General features: G+C 36.8%; 1 protein-coding gene across 1 annotated transcript in view; it reads right to left on the bottom strand.

Annotated features, from left to right (window-relative positions):
- Positions 1 to 23,144, bottom strand: part of LOC150102905 (phospholipid phosphatase 5) — a 216,669-nt gene that overhangs the window by 102,105 nt on the left and 91,420 nt on the right. Inside the window, exons 4-5 of the mRNA XM_090398045.1 lie at positions 16,054 to 16,141; positions 4,627 to 4,690 (exon numbers count right to left, since the gene is read on the bottom strand). Coding sequence (XP_090254171.1) covers positions 4,627 to 4,690; positions 16,054 to 16,141 — 152 coding nt within the window. The remainder of the gene's footprint in view (positions 1 to 4,626; positions 4,691 to 16,053; positions 16,142 to 23,144) is intronic.

The following is a 23,144-nucleotide window of genomic DNA, read 5'->3' as shown; positions in this document are numbered from 1 at the left end:
AAGTGTGATAAAGCTTGTCTTCTGCACAGATGCAAGTTTAAATATGAATGCCTTTTCAAAGAAAGTTGCGAAGCCCTTTTACATCGGCCGAATTTGAATCAAAACGACATCTCTCTCTCCCAAAAGTTTGGGAGATTCTTATCTTATGCAACCATCAATGAAATAGTTTTTAAAAATTATTTAATAATAATTTATTAATATTAATTTTCTGGCACGCAGCAACAATTTTCATTGGTAATCCACTGACTGTTCTGTACTTTGTATTCCATTCCTTTAACTGTTTGTTCTACACTGATGATGTACTGTTACTTTCAGTACGAAATATTTGTACCTTTAATTCATTCAAGTTATTACTGTTGGTTTTATACGTGTTACGTTATTAATTTTAATTATGTCACAGGTACCTCTAAACATTAAATTTACTTATTTACTATAACAAGGTGACGTGTGCATTAGACAAAGGGAATGTATACACTTTTGTATATTTAGATTTTGCTAAAACCTATGACAGACAGCAACATGAAATCTGGTTATTACACTGGAAAGATGGGATTGGATAGCAGATTGGTGCACTGGATTGGACACTGACTGTCTGATAGTATCAGCAAGTTATGTATGGGAGAGCAATAACCCAGAAGAGGAATGTTATTAGTGGTGTACCCCAAGGGTCTGTTTTGGGATCATTGTTGTGTAATTTGCATGTAAATGATATCTGGAAGGACTTGAATGGTGATATACAGTTGTTTGAAGATGATGATGCAAAACTGGGAAGGATTATGAGGAGCAGAATGGATGTTGTACCCTTGCAAGTTCAATGAAGCACATTGTAAGGTCTTAAAGTTTGGAAAGCATAGGTGGAATACAGAGTATAAGATTGGTTGGGATATCTTGGAGGAGGGAGGAGATGAGAGATCTGGAGGTGTTGGTGGATAAGGACCTGAAATTTCAGGAACATTTTGCTAAAACTGAGGAGAGTACAGTGCATCATGGCAATGATGAAGCAAGCACTTCCATATAAGAGCAAGGATATTACGATTCAACTGTATAAGGCTCTGATCAGACCACATATGGATTACTGTGCACAGATGTGTTCAACAGGTTTTCAAAAGGATGTTTGAAAGGATTTAAAAACAATATAAGGTGGTTTTTCTGAAATGACTTCATACTCTGCATTTCTCTGGAATGCAGAGTATGAAGGCAGATTGAAGGAATGCAAATTAAAGAGTCCAGTAGATAGAAGGACAAGGGAAGGGGGGGGGGTATGATTGAGGCATATATGTTGGTAAGGGGTTATTACTGGGTTAATGTGGATCAGACGTTTCAGAGAATGGGTAGAGACAGGGAATGAACAAAAGACCATCCCTGAAAGCTGCATAAGAAAGGTTTGAGGAGTAGGTTTTTTTGTATGAAGAGTTATGGCTGATTGGAATGTGTTCCCTGGAAAGTGTGGAGACAGTGAATGCATTTAAGTCATGATATGATGAGCTGTCTGTGTGATAGAGGACCTCATGCGATGGGTTATTAAATTAATGAGGGTCTGATAATTATTAATAATAAACATAAAAGAAAAAAACCTAATTTTCTGAATGCTCAAGAAGCAATATTTATCTTTTTAAGTCGAGAAATACTGGAACTTAGAATTATTCTAGGAGAGAAAAACTATGTTGTCCAGAGATTTGGGTGTTGCTAAAATCAAGACCAGAAGAAAAGGTGTTTTTTGACTTACTTACAGAGCGAACTATACTTGCAAGAAATGATATTCTTGTTTACTCCTTTACCCAAGCATAAGCAAACAAAGTTTGTGCATGAAGATTTTCATAACTGGCTACTTGTATATAGATGTTGTTCACTTCACTCAGTTGCTTTAGTATTCCATAATGCAAAATACATGTTGGACATATATACAGGGTGTTCGGGATAAATTTGACATATTTATAATTAATTATATTTTTCCGTAAGTTACATGTATTAACACACACTTCTCTTCATTTAAAAGTTTGGACCCTTCTTCATTCATATACAAGATGTCAGAAAGGATGGATAGCTGGAACCCACCTGAATCATGGAAGAGAATAACTTGTATCATGATGATTCGTGCCCGCCATCAAAATAAGGATATTACGACTGCTGCCCAATGCTCCCTGAATACAGTAAAAACAATCAGGCATGAACTAGAGACTTGCAATGGTGACTACGAGGATGTAGCAAGAAGAAAGATCCCTAGCAGACGATCTGATTGCGTTCGTACAGCAGAATTCCTCGCAAATCTGCAGGAACAGGTGTTGAAGAACCCTGGCATTGGAATTCGGGCTTTGTTCGTGGAGTTGCTAACTGTAGTCAAGCCCTGGATAACAAGGGTAGCCAATGGTAGGCCGTATGTATGGCAGCAGGATTCGGCCCCTTGCCACACCTCTGGGAAAAGTCAAAAATGGTTGTCTGAAAATTTCTACGACTTCACCAGTCCAAATGTTTGGCCTCCAAACTCCCCAGACCTTAACCCCATGGATTATTTTGCATGGGGCGCAGTTGAAAAAGACACCAATCGCACTTCCAGTAATACAAAAGCCCAGTTAATGGATAAAATTAAAACAGTTTTTGCGGCCCTTCCCAGGGAGACTGTAGCATCAGCTTGTTCGAGGTTCCGAAGCAGAATTGAAGCTGTGATCGATGCTAATGGTGGTTATTTTGAGTAAATCTTGTTGATAGTATTGTAATTAACTCTGCCTGTAATGTTTTTTTGTCAATTCATTAAATTTAATAGATACAAAGAAGATTTTCTTTTTCCTTACGAAACTGTCAAATTTATCCCGAACACCCTGTATTTCTATGCATTATGATAATGTCAAGATCTGGATTGGGTGAGACCTCATCACTGGGAGCCAGACCCAGGAAACATTCTACAACCATCTTTTATCAAGGGTATTTTAATAATAAGGTGATGCACCATTTTACTGCTTGTATATGGAAAATATATGAAAAGTCTTTTCTGAAATACTATATACACATTATAAATAAAATGTGCGCTAAGTGACCATAATAATCCCAGAAGATATCCCAAAAGAGGAAAGTTACTAATGGTGTACCTCAAGGGTCTGTTTTGGGTCCATTGCTGTTTAATTTGTATGTAAATGATATTTGGAGAGGTCTGAATGGTGATATGCAGTTGTTTGCATATGATGCAAAGTTGGGGAGAGTTATCAGGAGTAGAGCAGATGCTGTAGTTTTGTAAGAGGACTTGAATACACTGGCTGAATGGGTAAATGAGTGGGGATGTCAACTCGATGTTTCCAAGTGTAAGGTTTAGAAATTTGGGAAGCAGAGATGGGATGTAAAGTACACAATCGGTGGAAATTTCCTGGAAAAGGTATGGATTACTGTGCACAGATCTGGTCACCTGGTTTTCAAAAAGATGAAGATGCATTGGAAAAAGTTCAGAGGCGATTGACTAAGGTGATTTCTAGTCTCTGAAATGTAGAGTATGAAGACAGATTGACAAAATGCAATTTGCAGAAATTGGTGGATAGAAGGGGGGGGGGGGGGAAATAGCCGTTAAGAGGTTATTAGCAGATTAATGTCGGGGAGGTCTTACACAGAATAGGTGAAGATAGCAGGAGAACAAGAGGTCATCCCTTGAAGCTGTATAAGGAGGGTGTGAGCAAGGGAGTGAGGAACAGGTTTTTTGCATGGAGAGTGGCGAGTGATTGGAATGCATTGCCTGAGAGTGTGGTGAACAGGTGCGAATTCTCCATGCTTGCTATGCAAGCTCATTAATTGAGAAAGAAGTAATATTTATTTGTTAATAAATGCATGCATTTATAAGCATTCCATTTAGACTTTTATTTTTGTAGAAAGAAGACGTCTTAAGCTTGCACGGCAATAATTGAACTTTGCGTTGTATATCGAAGAAGGACGATGCTTGCTTGTCTAGTCAAAGCTACTTTGGCTTGCTCAGTTGTAGGAGCTTCCAGGTCCTCGAAGCAGTACTGTGATTTCATGCACGTGCATAGCCATATCACGTCGTCTCACTCTGTTGCTTAAACACAGGCCATATGCGGTCAACGTAGCTCTAGCCAGTGAGCTTCAGCCAGCCTTTACAAGTGTGTTTGTTGCTTGGGAAAATTAAGTTACAACCAACTTTTTATGACGATGTTATTGACCGGTTCATAAAGAAGAACCTTAGGATAGAATTTTTTATTCAAGTAGCTAAATTGAAAAAGATAGAATATCATTTGTAAAATAAATGCTGTATTTGTATGATTAAATGTACATAAATTTCTAAATATATAGTTTTAAATGATCAGTAATTCATTATTCCGCTAATCAGACTTCATTCACACCTCTCACTCCCTGATTGATAACAAGAGAAAGTGTGAATTTCAAGACCCTTATTCGCCCCTGGTGGTGAGTGCAGAGACAGTGAATATATTTAAAGCGCAATATGATAAACTGTGTGTATAACAGTGGCCCTCTCACGATGAGCCTTTGACTCCATGGAGGTTTTTAATAATAATAATAATCCTCAAAAATGTAATCCTATGAATTAAAAAAAAAAAACTATTTTTAGTGACATTTGAAAAATTAAGGAAAAGTTTACCAAATTAATAAATCTGCACTTATTATATTTACCTTCCCACTAACAGTTTGATAATATTGGTTATCACTCCATTCAAGCATAAAGATAGAGAAAAACCTAAAAAAAAAAAATTTATAAAAATCCATACAACAGTCTTAATTCCCCCCCAAAACATATAGAAAAGATTTATATGTATATAGAAAAATTATCATCCAATAGATATGATCTGAGCTGTAGAACAGTTACAATAATAGATGATAAACTTAATGGTGTGAGAGTAACTTTATTGTTAAGTGATAATGTAGAGACCATAGATATAATTTGTTATATCAAATGACTTTAGAACATCATTATTTCTTGGGATTTCTAAGGTCAAGACTTTTCAAAAGCTTATTAAAATGATGTTTACTGCAGAGAAAGATTATGATTTGGTGGCTTGATAACAGTGGCATGGTTATATATACTCAAGATGAAAAAGTATTATCCACTTCTTATTAACAACGAGCTATTTTTTTATTGAAAATATGGTGAGAAACAATGAATTTAATGAATTAGTCTATCAAAACATGCCTATGCAATTTCTCTGATTCTGTTTTAATGTAGCTTTCCATATGAATGCTACAGGTGTTACTCATTTTTTTTTAAGCTCCTTGAAGAATATTCATGAACTCAATGCATTCTTTGCCCCTATAGTTTCATTAACTTCATCTGACAAGAGTTTCAGTCTGTTTCAGCAAGACAATGTGCCACTCCACTAGGCTTCAATCACACAGGCATGGCTTGAGGAACACTCACCTGAGTTTGGGACCATCCAGTGCCCCCCCCCCCCCCCACCCAAGGTTCCCAGATTTAATTCCGAATGAATCTCTCTGGGATGCCATAGAGCAAGACTTCAGATCCATGTATCCAGGACCGACGTCTAAAGCACACATTCACTCCTTTATTATCATCCAACCGCACTCCGCAAGCATACATTTCACAGATAGTACACTGAATAATCTCCTTTAGATTACAGTTATTGAATATAGATGGTGAACCATTATTACTTGCTGCCATTTTCCTTCGTACAGAAGAAACACTCACTTCTATCGTATTTTATCAAATTAATAATTGAAACACCAAAAAACACACAAAGATACGAATATTACGTAGTAATATTCAAATTTATTTGAATATTACGTAGTAATATTCAAATAAATTTGTCAATGATAACTTAAAATAACACTTATCTTATCAGGAGTTCTCAACAAACACTACCAACAGATTAAAGCCGTTTAACTCTATACCCCCCCCGTACTCCCAAAAATACATAAAGAAAATGTGCCATTACGTCCCATATACAAATTAGCTAAACATTTGGCCAAAGAGCTCACACACACTATACTGGCAACACGCCATCACACATAAAAAACTCAGCTCACTTCAAAGCCAGCACAGAAAACCTTACACTCCAACATACTGACATAATGGTCAGCTTTGACGTCTCCTCCTTATTCACAAATGTCAAACTCAAGGTAACTTTAGAGCTAATCCAAGCTAAATTTTTTCCCGATATTTCAGGCCCTATTTCAGTTCACAATGAACTCGGGCTATTTCGTTTGGCATGGAAAATTCTACAAACAAATACAGGGGACAGCCATGGGTTCACCACTCTCCCCACCCTTGGCCAATTTCTTTATGGAGACCTTTGAAGAAAAAGCCTTAGCCTCTGCCCCACAAAAACCAACCATCTGGCTTCGCTACATTGATGATGTGTTCGCTATTTGGCCACATGGCTCTGAAACATTCCTCTCCTTCTTAACACACTTAAACAACCAACACCCCAGAATCAAGTTCACCCTGGAAAAAGAGGAAAACAACAGCCTCCCTTTCCTAGACACACTAGTCACCTGCCAGATGGAACCTTGATTTTCTCAGTTTATAGAAAACCCACCCATACAGGCAGATACATTCACCAACAATTCCCTCCCCCTTCACAACAATATGGAGTGGTGAAAACACTATACAACAGGGCTAAATTAATCTGTTCTAACGACATGGCCCTAAACACTGAACTAAATCACATCCTCAACATTTTCTCAGCCAATGGCTATCCCCCCCCCAAAAAATCCAAAAAATATTAAAACCTACAAACCACAGCCCCCCCTTCCACAACAAGGATTACTCTAAATCCATTACCCTACATCTGAGGCACCTCGGAAATAATTACCAAAATCTAAAAAAAACATGACCTGACCTCCTGTTACAGGCCATAACAGAAAATTGGCATCCCTTATCCGCTCCACTAAAGACCAACCACTTCCCGTAGACCTACCTGGTGTATACCAGGTCCCATGCAGCTGTAAACTGTCTTATCTTGGCCAAACAGGCAGGACAGCGAATATCAGAATTTCTGAACACAAGGACTACATCCGTTTTCACAAGTACAGCCATTCTGGTCTTGCAGACCATGCTCTGGATACATGCCACAGAATACGGTGAAAGAAAGCTATAGTAATACCCCGTAGCAAATACAAATTCCAAAGACTATTTATGGAATAAGCCTCAGCCCTAAGAAACTCTCCAAACCTCAACAAATTTGGTTGTATGCGACTGCCCCAAATTTGGTGAGGCTTACATCAGCAGACCTTCAGCCCAACAGCCAAGAACACCTACTTAGCCCGTTAGAGGGCACCATCAGGACTTTTAGGAGAACAATAGCTTCAATTCTTCATTCTCAGTTACTGTGTTGTAGTGCCTACATGCACGTGCCTTATTTTTGTAAGTTCCTTTTGAAGATGGCAACGTGACGTTGCTGAAATATGGAAATATTTATTAAAGTGTAATTTAATTTATATTCGTATCTACATTGTTCAATTCCTTAAGTGATTTAATAATGAAAATAATTTAATAATTGTGCATTAGATAAAATCTGATAGCTCTGATCCGAAAGTATGTTGGCTATCCAATAAAGTAATCTCCTTAGTTTTATCTCAGTATATAGTTCATTTTTATAGTATATAGTTGATTTTTTATTATATCATGCACAACTTGGATGCATGGGGAAGGGAGGAACTGTTAGTAGGTGAACAGGAGGCATATCAAGAATTGAATAAACTTGATGTTAATAATGTAAAAATTCGATGCAGCAAGAAGAAATTTTGCATAACAAGCATTGAGTTTTTACAGATAGGCAAAACCAAGAATACCTGTAAATAATCTTTTTCTTTAGTGTTCAGTATTGTATATAGCATCTGTACAATATGCTATATTGTACATATGACATATTTTGTACATATTTTGTTTTTCCAAGAGATAGCTAATTCCCGTTGGAAATTAGCTATCTCTTTGAAAAACAAAAGATGTAAAATTGTCAAGGCTAAAGGAAACGTCCTACAGTCTGAAAGCCGTTTGAAATTTTGTTTACAAGTTCGACCCTAAGTAACCTCAAGGTCAATGCAGAAAGAAGGCGGCAAGATTCAAAAACGAACGAATGTTCCGCTAGCCGACTTAATCTGATTAGAACATGTAGACAGAGAATGAAGGGAATCGGCGAAAGTTCCAGAACCAGGAATCACATGATAACTTAAGGGGTTCGCATAAGTGCATGTGAGGAATGCACGGGGTTGAAAAACTGAACCCAGTGTTTCGGAACCGAGGCGGATATAAGATGGGAGCAGGAGACGAAGAGGGAGAGGACATAGTAAGAATTTTAGAGTGAAGCCCCGATGTGCCGAGGAGAAAGCCAAAGGAGGGAAGCAAGAGGGCAAAGGGAGAAAATGCCACAAGCCGTCATAGCCCAGAAGCGAGGATGACCAGGGGACGAACCGCTAAGGAGCAGCCAAACTTGTCCATGAGCCACTCTGCTCTACTGAGTCCATGAAGGCCCTGACAAATTGCAATCCTTCGTCAGTGTGTTTAGTATACTGATGAAAAGTCACCCAAGTCCCGCAAGCTGACCTGATGAGCTGCTGATAATCCAAGGAACTAGAAGAAAAGAATAACAGGAAAAAAAAAGGATCATAGGAAGTCGCAGCCAGAGGAAATTGAAGGATGCGCCTATAGAAGACAGCCAATGTGAGTTTGAATATTATTTTGTTAAGACTGTGTGACAATTTTAAGGATAAGTTAATAAACTGACAATCAACTCGATACATAACAAGATAAAATTCACCCTGGAAGTGGAAAACAACAGCCAACTACATTTTTTAGACATCTTGATAAAGAGACAATCAAATAGTGTCAAATTATCTATTTACAGAAAGCCTACAGACACTGGATGATATCTTCATTGTACTTCAAACCATCACAGGACACACAAACTGAGCATTATCCACATGTTGAAAAATAGAGCCCGAAAGTTTATATCAGAAGAGGAGGATACACAGACTGAACTCTCACTAATAGCCAACACATTATTACAAAATGGATATCCTCCGAACATCATCAAAAAATATCTATACGGTGACAACCCCAGATCAGAAGAATCAAGCTCCCAGCACATTTCTACTGTAGTGATCCCTTTCATCAGGTCAATTTCTTATCAAATAGCCAGAATACTAAGAACCTTCAACATCAGAGTGGTCTTCAAACCAACCACCAGCATCAGACAGGTTTTAGGATCTCCAAAAGATAAGGTGCCTTTCTACAAATATCCAGGAGTATATTACATTCCTTGAACCTGTGGTCTTGACTACATCGGACAAACTTCATGGAGTTTAGAGATCAGTCAAAAGAACATGTTGGTGATGTAAACCACAACAGAAGTATTTCTTCTGGCTTAGCACATCATTTCTGCATGTCTAACCACACAATAGAGTGGCAAAACAGCTCCATGCCATATTTGGATGACGACTACAGACATCGTTTATTCAAGGAAGCCACAATAGTGTTAATAACTGGCGGAAACCTCAACAGAAATCAGGGTACTATTCTGAAAAGTTCGTGAAAAAACCTGATCCTCTCTCTAAATCCATCTGAACTACAGCTATCAAGTAATCACATTACACGTTTACAACAAACACGCATGTGTGATAATGAACAATAACAATAAGTTCTCTCAGTCTCTGTCACGCGAACGTGTAACCTTAGCTACTAGATTGTTTACAACGTTTTTATGTTCCTTTCAATTTGCATTTACTAGTTTTTTATGCTTTTCCGTCAACGCCTTGAAAAAGCTAGACAGTTTGCTAGCGCAACTGGTAGGCAAAGAATGTAAGATGTTTTTGTACGCATTACAATATGGTCAGTATTAAAACACTAAGTTTGTATGTTTGATCTTATTCTTATTGCAATGCATTGATCCCAAAGAAAAAAATCGAACCTAAACGGGAAGATTTAGTATAGAGAGCGGGAGTAAAGGGCCAAGACTGCAAAGCAAAAATTGATTACTTGGCGACGATTCAATTTTCTTTTATATAGTTGTGAGACATTTTGCAACCTACTGGAAGTATCAATTTCTTTTACAAATCGAGGAATGGGTGGCACAGTCGATAACTTAAACAAATATTCCCATTACTCTCAGGCGAAAGGAATATAGATTTCGGAAGGTAGGAATATCCAAAATAGAGAAAGAAAAAAATAAACAACGAGTAAGATCATATATATAGATAACATATACAACATCCATAACAGAATATTTTACAATAAGGCTGTAGGACTTGATAATATTTCACCACATTTTGAGAAAATGTTCCAGGCAGTTAACAAGTCTTGCACTGGGCCAAGTCCCAAAGGAATGGAAAGAGAACAAAATTGTTCTGATTCATAAGGGAGATGATAAGACCAAGGCTTTGAATTATAGGCTAGTCTATATGTCTGGAGTTGTGGATGAAGTATTAGAGAGGTTAGTTAGGATCAAGATTCAGAACTGGGTTGATTGACAGCAGAAACTGGTTGTCTGATTGGTATCAGCAAGTTGTCTATGGAGGAGCGATATCCCAGAAGAGGAAAGTTACTAGTGGTGTATCCCAAGGGTCTGTTTTGCATCCACTGCTGTTTAATTTGTATGTAAATGATATTGAGAAAGGTCTGAACTATCAGGAGTAGAGCAGATCCTGTGACTTTTCATGCACTGACTGAATGGATAAATGAGAGCAGTTTCAATTCAATGTTTGAAAATTGTAAGGTTTTGAAATTTGGGGATCAAAGTTGAGATATAGAATACACATATTGGTGGAAATATCCAGGAAGAGGTAGAGGAGATAAGAGATCTGGGAGTGATTGTGGTGGGCACTGACTTTGTAGAAGTAAAGATGTTATGGTTCTGTTAGGCCACACATTATTGTGCACATATTTGAACACTTGGTTTTCAAAAAGATGAAGAGGAATTGGAAAAGGTCCAGAGATGATTGACTAAGGAGGTTTCTGGTCTCTGGAATGTTTAGTATGAAGTCAGACTGGGAAAATGCAATTTGCAGAAATTGGTGGATAGAAGGAGAAGGAGGAAGTGGGGGGGAGGGAGATATGATTGAGACATATGAGCTGTTAAGGGTTTCTTAGGTTAATGTTGGGGAGGGTGTATCCCAAGGGATTAATTTTGCATAGAATGGGTGGAGGCAGGGAGAGAACAAGAGGTCATCCCTATAAGGAGGATGTGAGCAAGAGTTTTGCATGGAAAGTGGTGAGTGATTGGAATGCATTGCCTGAGAGTGTTGTGAGTGCGGAGACAGTGAACATATTTAAGGCACAGTATGATTGTGTGTGTGTGTGTGTGTGAGAGAGAGAGAGAGAGAGAGAGAGAGAGTAGCAGCAAGACCTGTTATGAAAAGTCTTTTGATTCCATGGAGGTTTGATAATAATAATCTACAAACTTAATCTACAAAATTTTTTTCACAATGTAAGAATTTTTTTTTTTTTTAATTGAAATAACACAATACCATATCAGGGCTTTTCCACTAAAAATGAGTTAACTGGTCTCATATGGAGGTAGCAGTTTTCTTCTCAGAAACAGGCAGAAGAATATCCAATTTACAGATAGGATTACCTGCAATAACATAAGCAGTAAATAAGTTTCCAAGAAGACATATTACTTGGTTGTGGCAGCTCACTGAGCCTAACACAATACTAAGGATGAAATTACCATGTGACAAAAAGTATATCATTTGATCATTAGCTATTCTATGTTTGCACTACTTTATAGCTGTCGCCATTACTTGAAACTCTGCACAAGAGGAAGTAAATTTAGAAACAGTGCTCCAGGTAGGGGAGTGATGAGCCCAACCAACATGATAAAGCTGGGTGTGAGATATGATGAAGACATCACGGTTACTAATCTGAATGACAAAATCTTCCTGGCATCTTACAGCCTCAAAGCAGAGGAAGGGGGTTTAGTCTTTTGTTTCCAAAATTTACTGTAGAAAAATTTTGTGCTACAACAAAGTATTTCTCTGTCACTACAGGTTCACTATGATGAATATCTACTGTAATAATAAGACAGCATGCTTTCAGTTGCATCACTGATGGTATGACTGTAAAGTTTATGTGTAATGGGTAAAGTAAACTATGAAATGCAGTTGATACCTCACCTACCTGCTATTCCACTTCCAACACAGTGGTGTACATCTATAAGGATTACATGTACAGATGAATGTGTGACAGAGCAGTAAACCAGTGAACACCAAGTAAAGGTGGATAGTGATAACAGTACAGTATGCAATTAGCTCAACTTCACGAATCTAAGTTGAGAGATTTGCAGTGGATGCAGCACAAAGTAATGGTCAGTAGCTGTTAACAATGGTTTTGTATCAAGATGTGCGAGTGTTTCATTATGAAATGTCAAAATTTTGGGAAAATAGTACTTCAATACTGTTATGTTTATCCAAAAACAAACATTCTTTTCATGATATGTTGTTCTTTCCCTTCCTCATTATACTTCCACAGCTGAAAATTGCACTAGCTGCTGCAGCTTCAAGGACTGCCAGGCAATTTACTATTTTATCATAACCCACCACAAGATACAAGAAAATCCTGCAAGTTCATAAACAAATATTACCTTTTTTTTTTTTTTTTTTTAGTATGTCAATGATCTTGACTGAATTAACTATACGAACATTATCAATTAGCATGGTTTGTTTCTCTTAACATAGCAGCAGTGCAGGTTATTTTTTAATCTGGTGACTTTTATGTGTACTTCCATTTATAAAAATCCATTTTCAATTAAGGCTTTAAGCATAAAGACTACTGTTAATATTATTAACATTTAAATTATATATTTAGTTTAATCCTTTATCCAAGCAAACAAAGTTTGCACCTGAAGTATCTTCAGGACTGAAGCGACTTATGGCAAAGGTGGACTGACTTCAGATCACTTGCCTTAGTATCTCATAATGCAAAGCAAATCTCCTTGCAGACATGCATAATGCTATGCATTATGGGAAGGCTCACTACCCAGACCGGTTTAGACCTTTATTGAGGTCTCTTCAGTGGGAGCCAGACACAGAGGTGATACCAAGGTTGAAAGCAATGCAGAAGTTATATTTCCATGTACAAGTTGCCAAAAGGTGTCACACCACCTTATTATTAAATTACTCTCGATTAGAGAAATTATATAATATATAGAATATATATAGAAAATATATAGAAAAATTTTGCTTACACTTGGATAAAGAATTAAACTAAATATATAATTTATAGTCTAACCAAGTGAAAAAATTTCCAAAATTATTAACGTTTGTTCTGCAGAATAAGAATCTCTAAACTAACTTTACTTGTCGTTTCACTATACCTTTTATGTTGTACAATTTAACACTTTTTTGTTAATTAAGAATTGGTTACAGTTTCCACAGTTCACTTACTATCATTTGCTGAAATTGTTGGTCTATCATTCCATTAGTATTATTCATTTAACTTCCAAAAGCATTAGAAGGGAGAATATCTGATACTTGGAAATAAAAAGTTATAATAAGATGAATTGGAAGATCATGCAGTAATCATATATTTGCTACTAGTCATACAATTAGCAAATGGTATCAACAACCCCAACATCACATAATTACTGCACATTTTACCTATGGAAATTCACCTTCTTAGTGAAATACTTTATTTTGAAATATCAGATATCCTACCTCTCACTTAAACATTAAGAGCAGAGTGGATGAAAAAAATAGGAAATGGGAGAAATAAGGATGCTATATATATCTTACTACTATGAACAGCATACACCTTAGCACACTTTGTATTATATACACACTATTTTCAAAATGAGTATAATACAAAAAAATTTGGAAGCAGACTAGAATGATACAATGATTTTTCCCCCAATGAGCTTGAATTGAAAAGCGATCAATTCAAGCTCATTAAGAAAGGTATGCTCCATTCAGTTGTCATATTTCATAATTTGTTCATTATTTTATGTGGCTCCTGCCCACAAAAGGTTTTTCTATAAACCCATAGTATATTAGTACTGTGGAGGGGCTAAGGATTTTTTGTTTTCTGTTTTTGTTTTATATAGAGATTTTTTTTTGCCATTTGCATTTATTTATTTTTACATAATCTGAAAAACTGCTCTAGAGACCAAACATAGAACTTTTATAATTTTTAAGTCACTTCAGGTTTCCAATAAGTAGGGAAGTAGGGTGGTGGTCTCACACCAGGCAATGAATTTCATCTCCCACCTAAAGATAATCACAAACATCGATGCCCATGGGCAGGATTCAAATCCACATGACCTAACCACCAGCCCAACCAACCAGGCCAGCTGTAATTATTATTATTATTCAGGCCTCCGTGGAGTCAAAAGACTCATCATGGGAGGTCCTTCCTAAGAAATAGTCTATCAAGACTCATCGAAGGAAGGTCCCCCCTAAGAAACACAAAGTCTATCATACCACTCCTTAAACTCATTGACTGTTCTTGCTCTCACCACTCCATCAGACAATGTATTCCATGGTTCAGCCACCCTCCATGCAAAGAAACCACTCCTCACCCTCTTGCTCACAGTTTCCTTTCATAACTTCCAGAGATGGCCTCTTGTCATCACTCCTTCCTGCTGTTCAACCAAGTGAAAGAACTCCCCAGTGTCAACCTTGTAACATTTGCTCAGCTGATCCTCATAACTATCTTTGTACAGTCCTGAAACTATCTTTGTTATCTGCCTTTGTACCCTTTCCACAGTTAATTTATCCCCTTCAAATCCTGGAGACCAAATCTGAGAATAGTCCAAGTGTGGTCTGATCAGGGTCTTATACAACAGAATGATAACTGTTTTATCTCTGCAGGTCAGTGTCCTTCTCATTATTGAAGCAATCCTCTGTGTTACCTTCACCACCTTTGCAATATGTCCCCTAAATTTCAGGTTTCTAAGAATCATCAACCCCAGATCTCTTGTCTCCCCTACTTCCTCCAGTATAACTCCTCTCATTGAGTATGCAGTGTCCCATCGATGTTTCCCAAACCTCAAGACCTTACATTTTGCTGCATTAAACCAGCACCCACATTCATTTGCCCATCTATCTAGCTTATTCAAATCCTCAAAGAGGATTTGAATAAGCTAAAAGGCTGCCGCACTTTCCCTGCACTATTACTAATAATCCTTCCCAGCTTCGCATCATCTGCAAACAACTGAATATCCTCTTGCAATCTACTGACAATGTCATTGATATAAAGGTTAAACAATATAGGTCCTAGTACTGAGCCCTGTGGAACCCCACTTGTAACCCCTCTGCTTTCTTGAAACAGCCCCACCATACACAACTCTCTGATACCTATTGGACAGCCAATCCTGAATCCAGTTGACCAATCTGACATCCAGACCCATGTACTGCAACTTAAATATCAGCTTATCATGTGGCACCCTGTCAAATGCCTTCGCTAAGTCTAAGAAAATGGCAGTATATGCCTTTCCCTCATTTAATGCTCTTGTAACTTTATCATAAAAGACTAACATATTGCTAAAACAAGAGCGCCCCTTCACAAATCCATGTTGACTCTTACAGATAACATTACCCTCATCTGCCGAATGCTGTATACGGTCCTTCACTACTTTCTCCAAATCTTACTAACTAATGACACACAAACTGGCCTATAATTAGACACTTTCAGTCTGCTACTGCCCTTATGCAATGGCACTATCTTACCTTCCTTCCATTACATGGGCACCTTTCCCGCAGCCAGACTTTCATTGAAAAGCCAGGTCAAAGGCACTATCAGTTCCCTAGCACATTCTCTCAAACCTCGTGGTGAAATACCATCCAGTCCCACAGCTTTACTGACATCCAGAGTACTCAGTATTTGAAACACACTCTCCTCCTGTACCTTATGAGCATACCTGTTAATAAACTTCCAAAATGAACCAGCTGAATTCACAAAAGCAATGCTAATAACAACAAATTATACCTTTGGTCTCCATGAGTTCAATGTAGTGAGTCAATCACACACAAAAATGCACACAGTAAAAATAGATATAATATATTTATCAACTTTTAAAAATTTTTCAATTCGGATAATTATTTGATACATATTAGGATCACAAAGTATGTATGTGTATTTATTTATATACTTACATAATATTCCCTGATATCCATCCACTTTATTCTTATTAATGATATTGAACAGCAGAATTGTAAGAAGAGGACAAATTAATATGATTGGCTAAAGGAATATGTGAAACATTCAATGAGAATTTAAGGGAAAAATATATCAGCTATTAAACAATTTCCTCTAACTCTGTTACAATTATTTTTCATTAAATCTGGAGAGTATTAAGTAATCACATAAGCAGTTAAAATTACTTTTAATTCAGGTAACTAATTACAGTAATATTATTATTATAAGAGACCTACAAGAGGTCAAGGATTCATTGAGGAAGACTGCATATCACTCACACCACCTGTCACACCTCTTGAATTCATTCACACTATATACACTCATCAGCTCCAAAGTGAAGCCATTCCAATCAACCACTCTAAGAGAGAAAAATTTAGCTCTGACTCCATCCTGAATGCATTTTTTCATGGATGTCCACTTGTCCTTTCTAAACCCTACATAGAATGAAAACTTCTATCTACTGGGATCCTACATGGCCTTTAACAGAAGTTCGTAGGTTTATCATATACCACTCTTTCTCCTGGTTGATAGTGTCTTGCAACCCACAAATTCTCAATCTTTCCTCATAATCTACATTCCACAGTAATAATATTATCTTTAACATCTCGTCTGCACTCTCACCACTGTATTTGCATCGTCTTGGAAATCAGGAGACCATATTTACACAGTAGTCCACATCGAAGCCTTATAAAGAGGTTTTCTTATTCTTACTTGCCAATGTTCATTTCAGCATTGCAATTATCCTCTGAATTGTATTCACAATCTTTGCTATATGCCCACTGAACTTAAAGTTTCGGTCAGTCTGAAAAGTTCTCAGCTTAGACCATAGATGGCAACACTAGCTGCAAGATTTTTTTTTTCTAAGTTGGTACATCTGTCATAAGCATCCATGTCAAATTGCAAGTCATTCTATCAAGTAGTTGGTTTTATACAGCTGTCTGAAGCAAAAGTGTTGTCTGTATCCCTTGAAATTGATAAAATTGCAGTTATAAAATTTTTTGTAATAGAAAGTTTAATGCCAAAAGAAATTCATAAAAGTTTATGGGCACTCTTCTCCTTCATTTTTGACAATTAAGAAATGGGCTGCCAAGTTTAAACGTGGCCATACAGCCTTGAAGATAATCCAAGCGAAGGCCATTCAAAAAGTGTAACAACACCAGAAATCATTGATCAAGTGCACGATATGGTACTGGATGACCAGCGAGTCAAAATGGATGAAATTTCTGAGACTATATGCATTTCAAAAGAATATGTAGGATATATTTTGCATGAAGAATTGCAAATGAAAAAGGTTTGTGCAAGATAGGTGCTGCGCTTGCTCCCAACAGATTAAAAATGCACTCGCATGAAAATCTCTGAACAATGCTTAGAGCATTTTAACAAGAATAAAACTGATTTTGTGCATCGATTTATTACTATGGATGAGACTTGGATTCACTACTATACACCAGAAACCAAAATGCAGTCAAAACAGTGGACAGAAGCCAGTCGGTTCCATCTGCAGAAAAGGTCATGGCATTAATGTTTTGGGATGCTAAAGGCATCTTGTTTATTAATTATCTTGAAAATTAAAAACAATATTACCCTTTTCAATAAACAATTGAAAAGGGTAAAACCGGGGAATATTATTCAGATCTTTTAACCAGACTAGACAAAAAAATGTGTGAGGAAAGACCCAGTTTACAGAAGGAAAAAATCATCTTTCATCAGGACAATGCACCTGCCCACAAAGGTATTTTTTCAATGGGAAAATTAAGGGATCTATACTATGAAATGTTGGAACATCCACCCTATTTCTCAGATCTGGCTCCCTCTGACTGAATCTCTTCCCAAAAATAAAACTCTTCCTCGCTGGTCAGCGTTTTTCTTGAAATCAAGAAGTGATTGCAGCTTTAGAGGGAGTATTTTGCAGATCTTACTGAGAACCACTACACAGATGGGATAATGGTGCTGGAGTATTGCTGGAATAAATGTATTAGTCTTAATGGAGATTATGATGAAAAATAAAAATAATTTTGAAATTATAAATTTGTTTTTTCATTGTTAGACCAAGAACTTTTGAGACCACCCTCGTATGTACTAAAACTCCAAGATCCCTATCTGGGTCATTTTATTCTAGCATAGTTATCCTCCTTTCAGGGATTTAGGCCTAATGGCCTGTTCCAGTCTCATTCCGTCTTGTCTTTGGTCATTAGTGAATAACATGACATCCAACTGGGAATTTATCGAAATATCTTTTTTTGGGTAGTCTCGAACTGTCCATTTTTTCATTATCCACCTCTTTCACTAGTCATATATTTTTGTTCAATACCGAGATTATTTTTAATTCTTTACATATTTATGGGCTTTTTTTTTTTTTTTTTTTTTTTTTGTCCCAGAGAGCATAGCATGCTGTCCTTCATAGCAATTTAATTTCTGCAGTTTCTATTCATAATTCACTTCCATACAGTAGAGAAGGTTTTCTTTCCAAAATTTTATAAACTCTTATTATTGTATGCTTTTGAACTTAGTTAGGCTTAGAATTATTATTATTAATCACCCCTTATTATCTTCAGGAAGTATGAAATTTTGATATCAGTATTATCTTCTTTTTTGTATATGATACAGCACAGCCAAGTTATTTGAAGCAGTTAATTTGTTCTAAAATTTTATTTTCAATCATGATTTTACTTCTGACTGGAGATGGTCCTTTAAAAGGCATGATTTTTGTTTTGTCTGTTGATATCCGCATTTCAAATTTTTTGGCATACATAATAAATAATAATTCATGTTTAAGGAGTTTAATGATCTCTGGAGTTCATCTAACTTCTTGCTATGGTTATTTGATAATCTGGATTGATAATCCAGTTTAACCAGATTATTTGATAATCTGGATAAACTGGATTGTGCAACTATACTTAATCAATATTAAGTATAGTTGCACAATCCAGTTTAAATGCTGGTTTAATATTTTTCTTCCATTTCTTTACTATTCCATCAGTAAAGATATTAAATAACAGTGATGACAATGGATATCCTTGATGGACTCCTCTGTTCATTGATTTCCATTCTCTAACTTTCTCATTTATTCTTACAACTATTATGTTTTGATACATATTAGTTATTGCTTTAAGCAGCTGATTTGAAATGTTTAGCTTCTTGAGTATGGGCCAGTTTGTTCCTTAAGACTCTGTCAAAGACTTTTTGGGAATCTGCAAATGCTGTGTGTGTGTGTGTGTGTGTGTGTGTGTGTGTGTGTGTGTGTGTGTGTGTGTGTGTGTGTGTGTGTGTGTGTGTGTGTGTGTGTTCTACACATTCACAATGCTTCTACACTTCTACATTTAGATTTTTAATGTAAAAGCGGTCAATACATGATTGTCCTCTTTAGAAGCCATTTTTTTCTTTACAAGGTTTATCTTCTACATACCATATTTACTTGAATATAACTTGCACTTTTTCCCCCAAAATTAAAGTTAAAAAAATTGTGGTGCAAGATATATGCAAGGATTTTCGGAAACTAAAGTTTTCAGGAAAAAACTGAAAATATATGACTTACCAAGAATCTCCTATTCACTATCGCTACTTCTGGCCTCGAGAGTGAATAGGAGATTCTTTCCTTGTGTGCATCGTCAAAGTCATCTACCCAAACAGTGTCATCTTCTCTTCTATCTAGGGCATTAGTTTGTTGCGACAAACCTAGCGGATCAGCAACTGATCCACTAGGTTTGTCGCAACACCCCCACCATGTATTTGTTCTTGTTAGACTCCACCTCACAACATATAGTTTCAAGTTCACTGCTACATGGAAAATTGTTACTAATATTGCAGTCATACCTTTCTATCCCAAGTAGGCTCAAATCATTTGACCCTTTTTCTAACATCTTGTCCATTTTTTCTAAAAATACTGTGTCCTTCAAACTCAATACCAGTACGTATATCTGCTTCTGAGAGCCAGGTCTCAGTAATGCCACAATATATTCATGAAGACAAGAAACTCAACTCCTTTATTCTTGTTGCTCCTGGCATTTGTGTATAGACATAAGTGATTTTATTGTAAAATTACCTCTCTTCTGCATGGCCCAGCTGGACAACTTTCAGATCCATGTTCACTTATAGACATTCTTGTGACTACTTAATAAGTTCGAACTGGATAAGCGCACAATCACCTTCATGATTAAGCATATTCATATCATTAATAAAATTACATAACTCAGTTGCTCTTACACATGGGTTCTCACCATTCCTACCATCATAATTTAGTTTCTCTGACTATGTATTAGGTCCCATATCACACCAATAAATAATTTCTCCAGATTCCTGACATAAGATGCATTCAAGTGCAGGCCTGTCCTATTATATCAATCCATTCTTCCTTCATATCCATTCCACATATCCAGAAACTCACAACCATTCTTTCTATACCTATACACTGAACCGTTTGCTTAATTCAGTGCTATCTCTCTCTCTCTCTCTCTCTCTCTCTCTCTCTCTCACACACACACACACACACACACACATATATATAATATACTAACAGTTTTCACTTCTCACTCTTCACTTTTGCTTCTTCCAGCAACCCTTTCATATCCTCCCTCATACTGTATTTATTACCAGACAAATTCTTTGTTCATACCAGGACTACTATTTCTTTTACTTTTCTTTTCTGCTTTTCAATTAAATTCATTAAATTCTTCATGATTGTAAAATAATAATATATCATCCACCATCATTCACTTTTTCCACTATATTCTCAATGACACTTTCATTACATTGTTAATATTAGTTTCTTCATCCTAGTGCTTTCAGCATGACTTGCATTTCTTGCACTTACTCACAAAACATTTTTGACATAACTTCTCTCCACACTCTCTTTCATACCATAAATCATTCACTCTTGGCAATGTATATTGCATGCAATCTCTCATGTTAAACTTACTAAACAAAGAAACCTCAGGCACCATTTTTCTGGTATGTACTGGTGCCATGTAAAACTTTTTATAAACAATACTGCATAATAAAATTGCAAACATACAAACATACTCAACTATGGTCAGTAAGTCAGAGAGTGAAGAGAATGTGAAAGATGTACATATAGATTTGATGTTGGGCAGTGTGGCAGAGGAAAAGTTTGTCTGATGAATGTGAATTGAAAGCAGGATGTATGAAGAAAGAAACAAAACTGCTGAGAAAGGAAATGGAAGTAATGAAGACCGAGTTGAGGAGGGGTGAATGAAGAGATTAGGAGGCTGGAAAGGTTGACTAGTGCGAGAAAAATAAAAGTAAGTTTGAGAGAGAATGGGAGAGAAAGGTGAAGAGAGGAAATTGGAGAAAGTTGAGAGCATGGAAGCAAAGGAGGGAGGGAGAGAGAGAGAGAGAGAGATTGAAAGCAGAAAGAGCCAAGAGCCAGTGAGAGAAGAATGAATGAATCTGTTTGGAGTGTCATGTATGGAGATTCAATGATTTGGGGTGTGCAAAATAGAGCACCAGAAGAGTGCTTGCCAGATGGAATGATAGAAAGTGTGGCAATGACAGTGAAGAGGAATGAAAATATAGAGGAGATGATAGTAATGGTTGGTGCAAATGACTTGAGAAGTAACATAATTGTATAGCATGAGATTTGAGGTTAACGTTAGAGATAATGCAGCAGAAATGTGTCTGAGGAAAGACAGTGAGCATGTTGGCCCAGTATGATAATGTGAACTAGAGGAGAAGAGCAGTAATAATGAATGAGATGCTAGTGAGAATATGCAGGAAGAGAGGTCTGGAATGTGTGGATCAGTAGAGTACATCTGAGTACAGAAGAGAACCATATGCAAGAGATGGATTATATTTGAATGCAGAAGGACACAAGCATTTGGAAAGACTGCTGTTTTCTGGGCAAGTGAGTGTGTCAGAGCAAGGAAACTAGAATTGATTGCAAGGGTGGAATATAGTAAGGATGGCTTAATGTATGAATAGTGGCTTGAGAAATGAGAGAGTGTACACAGTATTGCAGAGTCAGGCAAAGTATGAGGAGTAGTAATAATGGTTATAAAATATTGACAATGTACTGTTTTTTTTGTAAACAAATGCTAGGGGCATTAGGAATAAAGGGAGTGATTTTGTGGCATTGACTGACTCAGTTTTTCCAAAGGTTGTTGGTATCAGTGAAACTTGGGAGAATGTTCTAACAGGGATAGAAATTGAAGGGTACAACATTTTTCAGCAGGATAGTGAAGGCAAGTGTGGTGGCGGTGGTAGTGGAGAGTTAATCATGATAAGAGATGAATTTTGCTCTCTCAGGGTGGCGAAGCACACTGGAGATAACACTAATGGCTTTGAGAGTATATGGTGTGAGATAGATATTTATAAGATAAGATATTTAGTGAGATGTTGCTACAGACCAAGGAATATAAATAGTAATGAGCAGGAAATGTTTAGACTAATTAGCTTGGTAAGTGCAAAGTTAGTGATCATTATGGAGGAAGCAAACTATAACAATATAAACTGGGCAGAGGAGATAGCATTCACTACTAAGGGAAATGAATTATTGGATTTCTTGATGGACAACGGTCTTGGGCAGCATGTGATGGATGTAACACAAGGATCAAAAGTTTTGCATTTGGTCATAGCATCAGAGGGCCTGATTGTGACTGAGATGTCATACTTGCCTTTTGTAACTTTTCTAAGCCTCTTTTCAACCTGTTCTCAAGTTAGTCAATCTCTGGCATGGACAAGCATAGACAAGTTAGATAGGACTAAAAGGCCTTGCCTACTCACTATAAGGGAATAAAAGGCATTAGCTGATTTTTTTGTTGTTGTTGTTGTTTAATTATTATTCTTTATTGTTGTGAATGCGTGGGTCTAATAACTGTTACTATGTCACAAGTGCCATTAAAAACAGCATGACTTATTTTGAGAAAAATTATTTATTATCAGAAGAATTTTAGGCTGCCATTCTAATTTGTTTCTAGGGCAGAACAGATCTGGAATTTAAAGTGTTAGAAGCAATGAAGTACTAGACAATACTTCTTGAGAAGACCTTACTACTAAAGAAGTCATGCCTTGACTTGCTTATGCTGGCAAGGCT

Source organism: Typopeltis vanoorti, chromosome 9 (assembly GCF_054136105.1).
Source record: "Typopeltis vanoorti isolate ZY-2024b chromosome 9, IOZ_Tvanoo_1.0, whole genome shotgun sequence".
Classification (NCBI taxonomy): domain Eukaryota; kingdom Metazoa; phylum Arthropoda; class Arachnida; order Uropygi; family Thelyphonidae; genus Typopeltis; species Typopeltis vanoorti.
The sequence above is the reverse complement of the archived record's forward strand: the minus strand, read 5'-3'. Positions and strand labels throughout refer to the sequence as shown.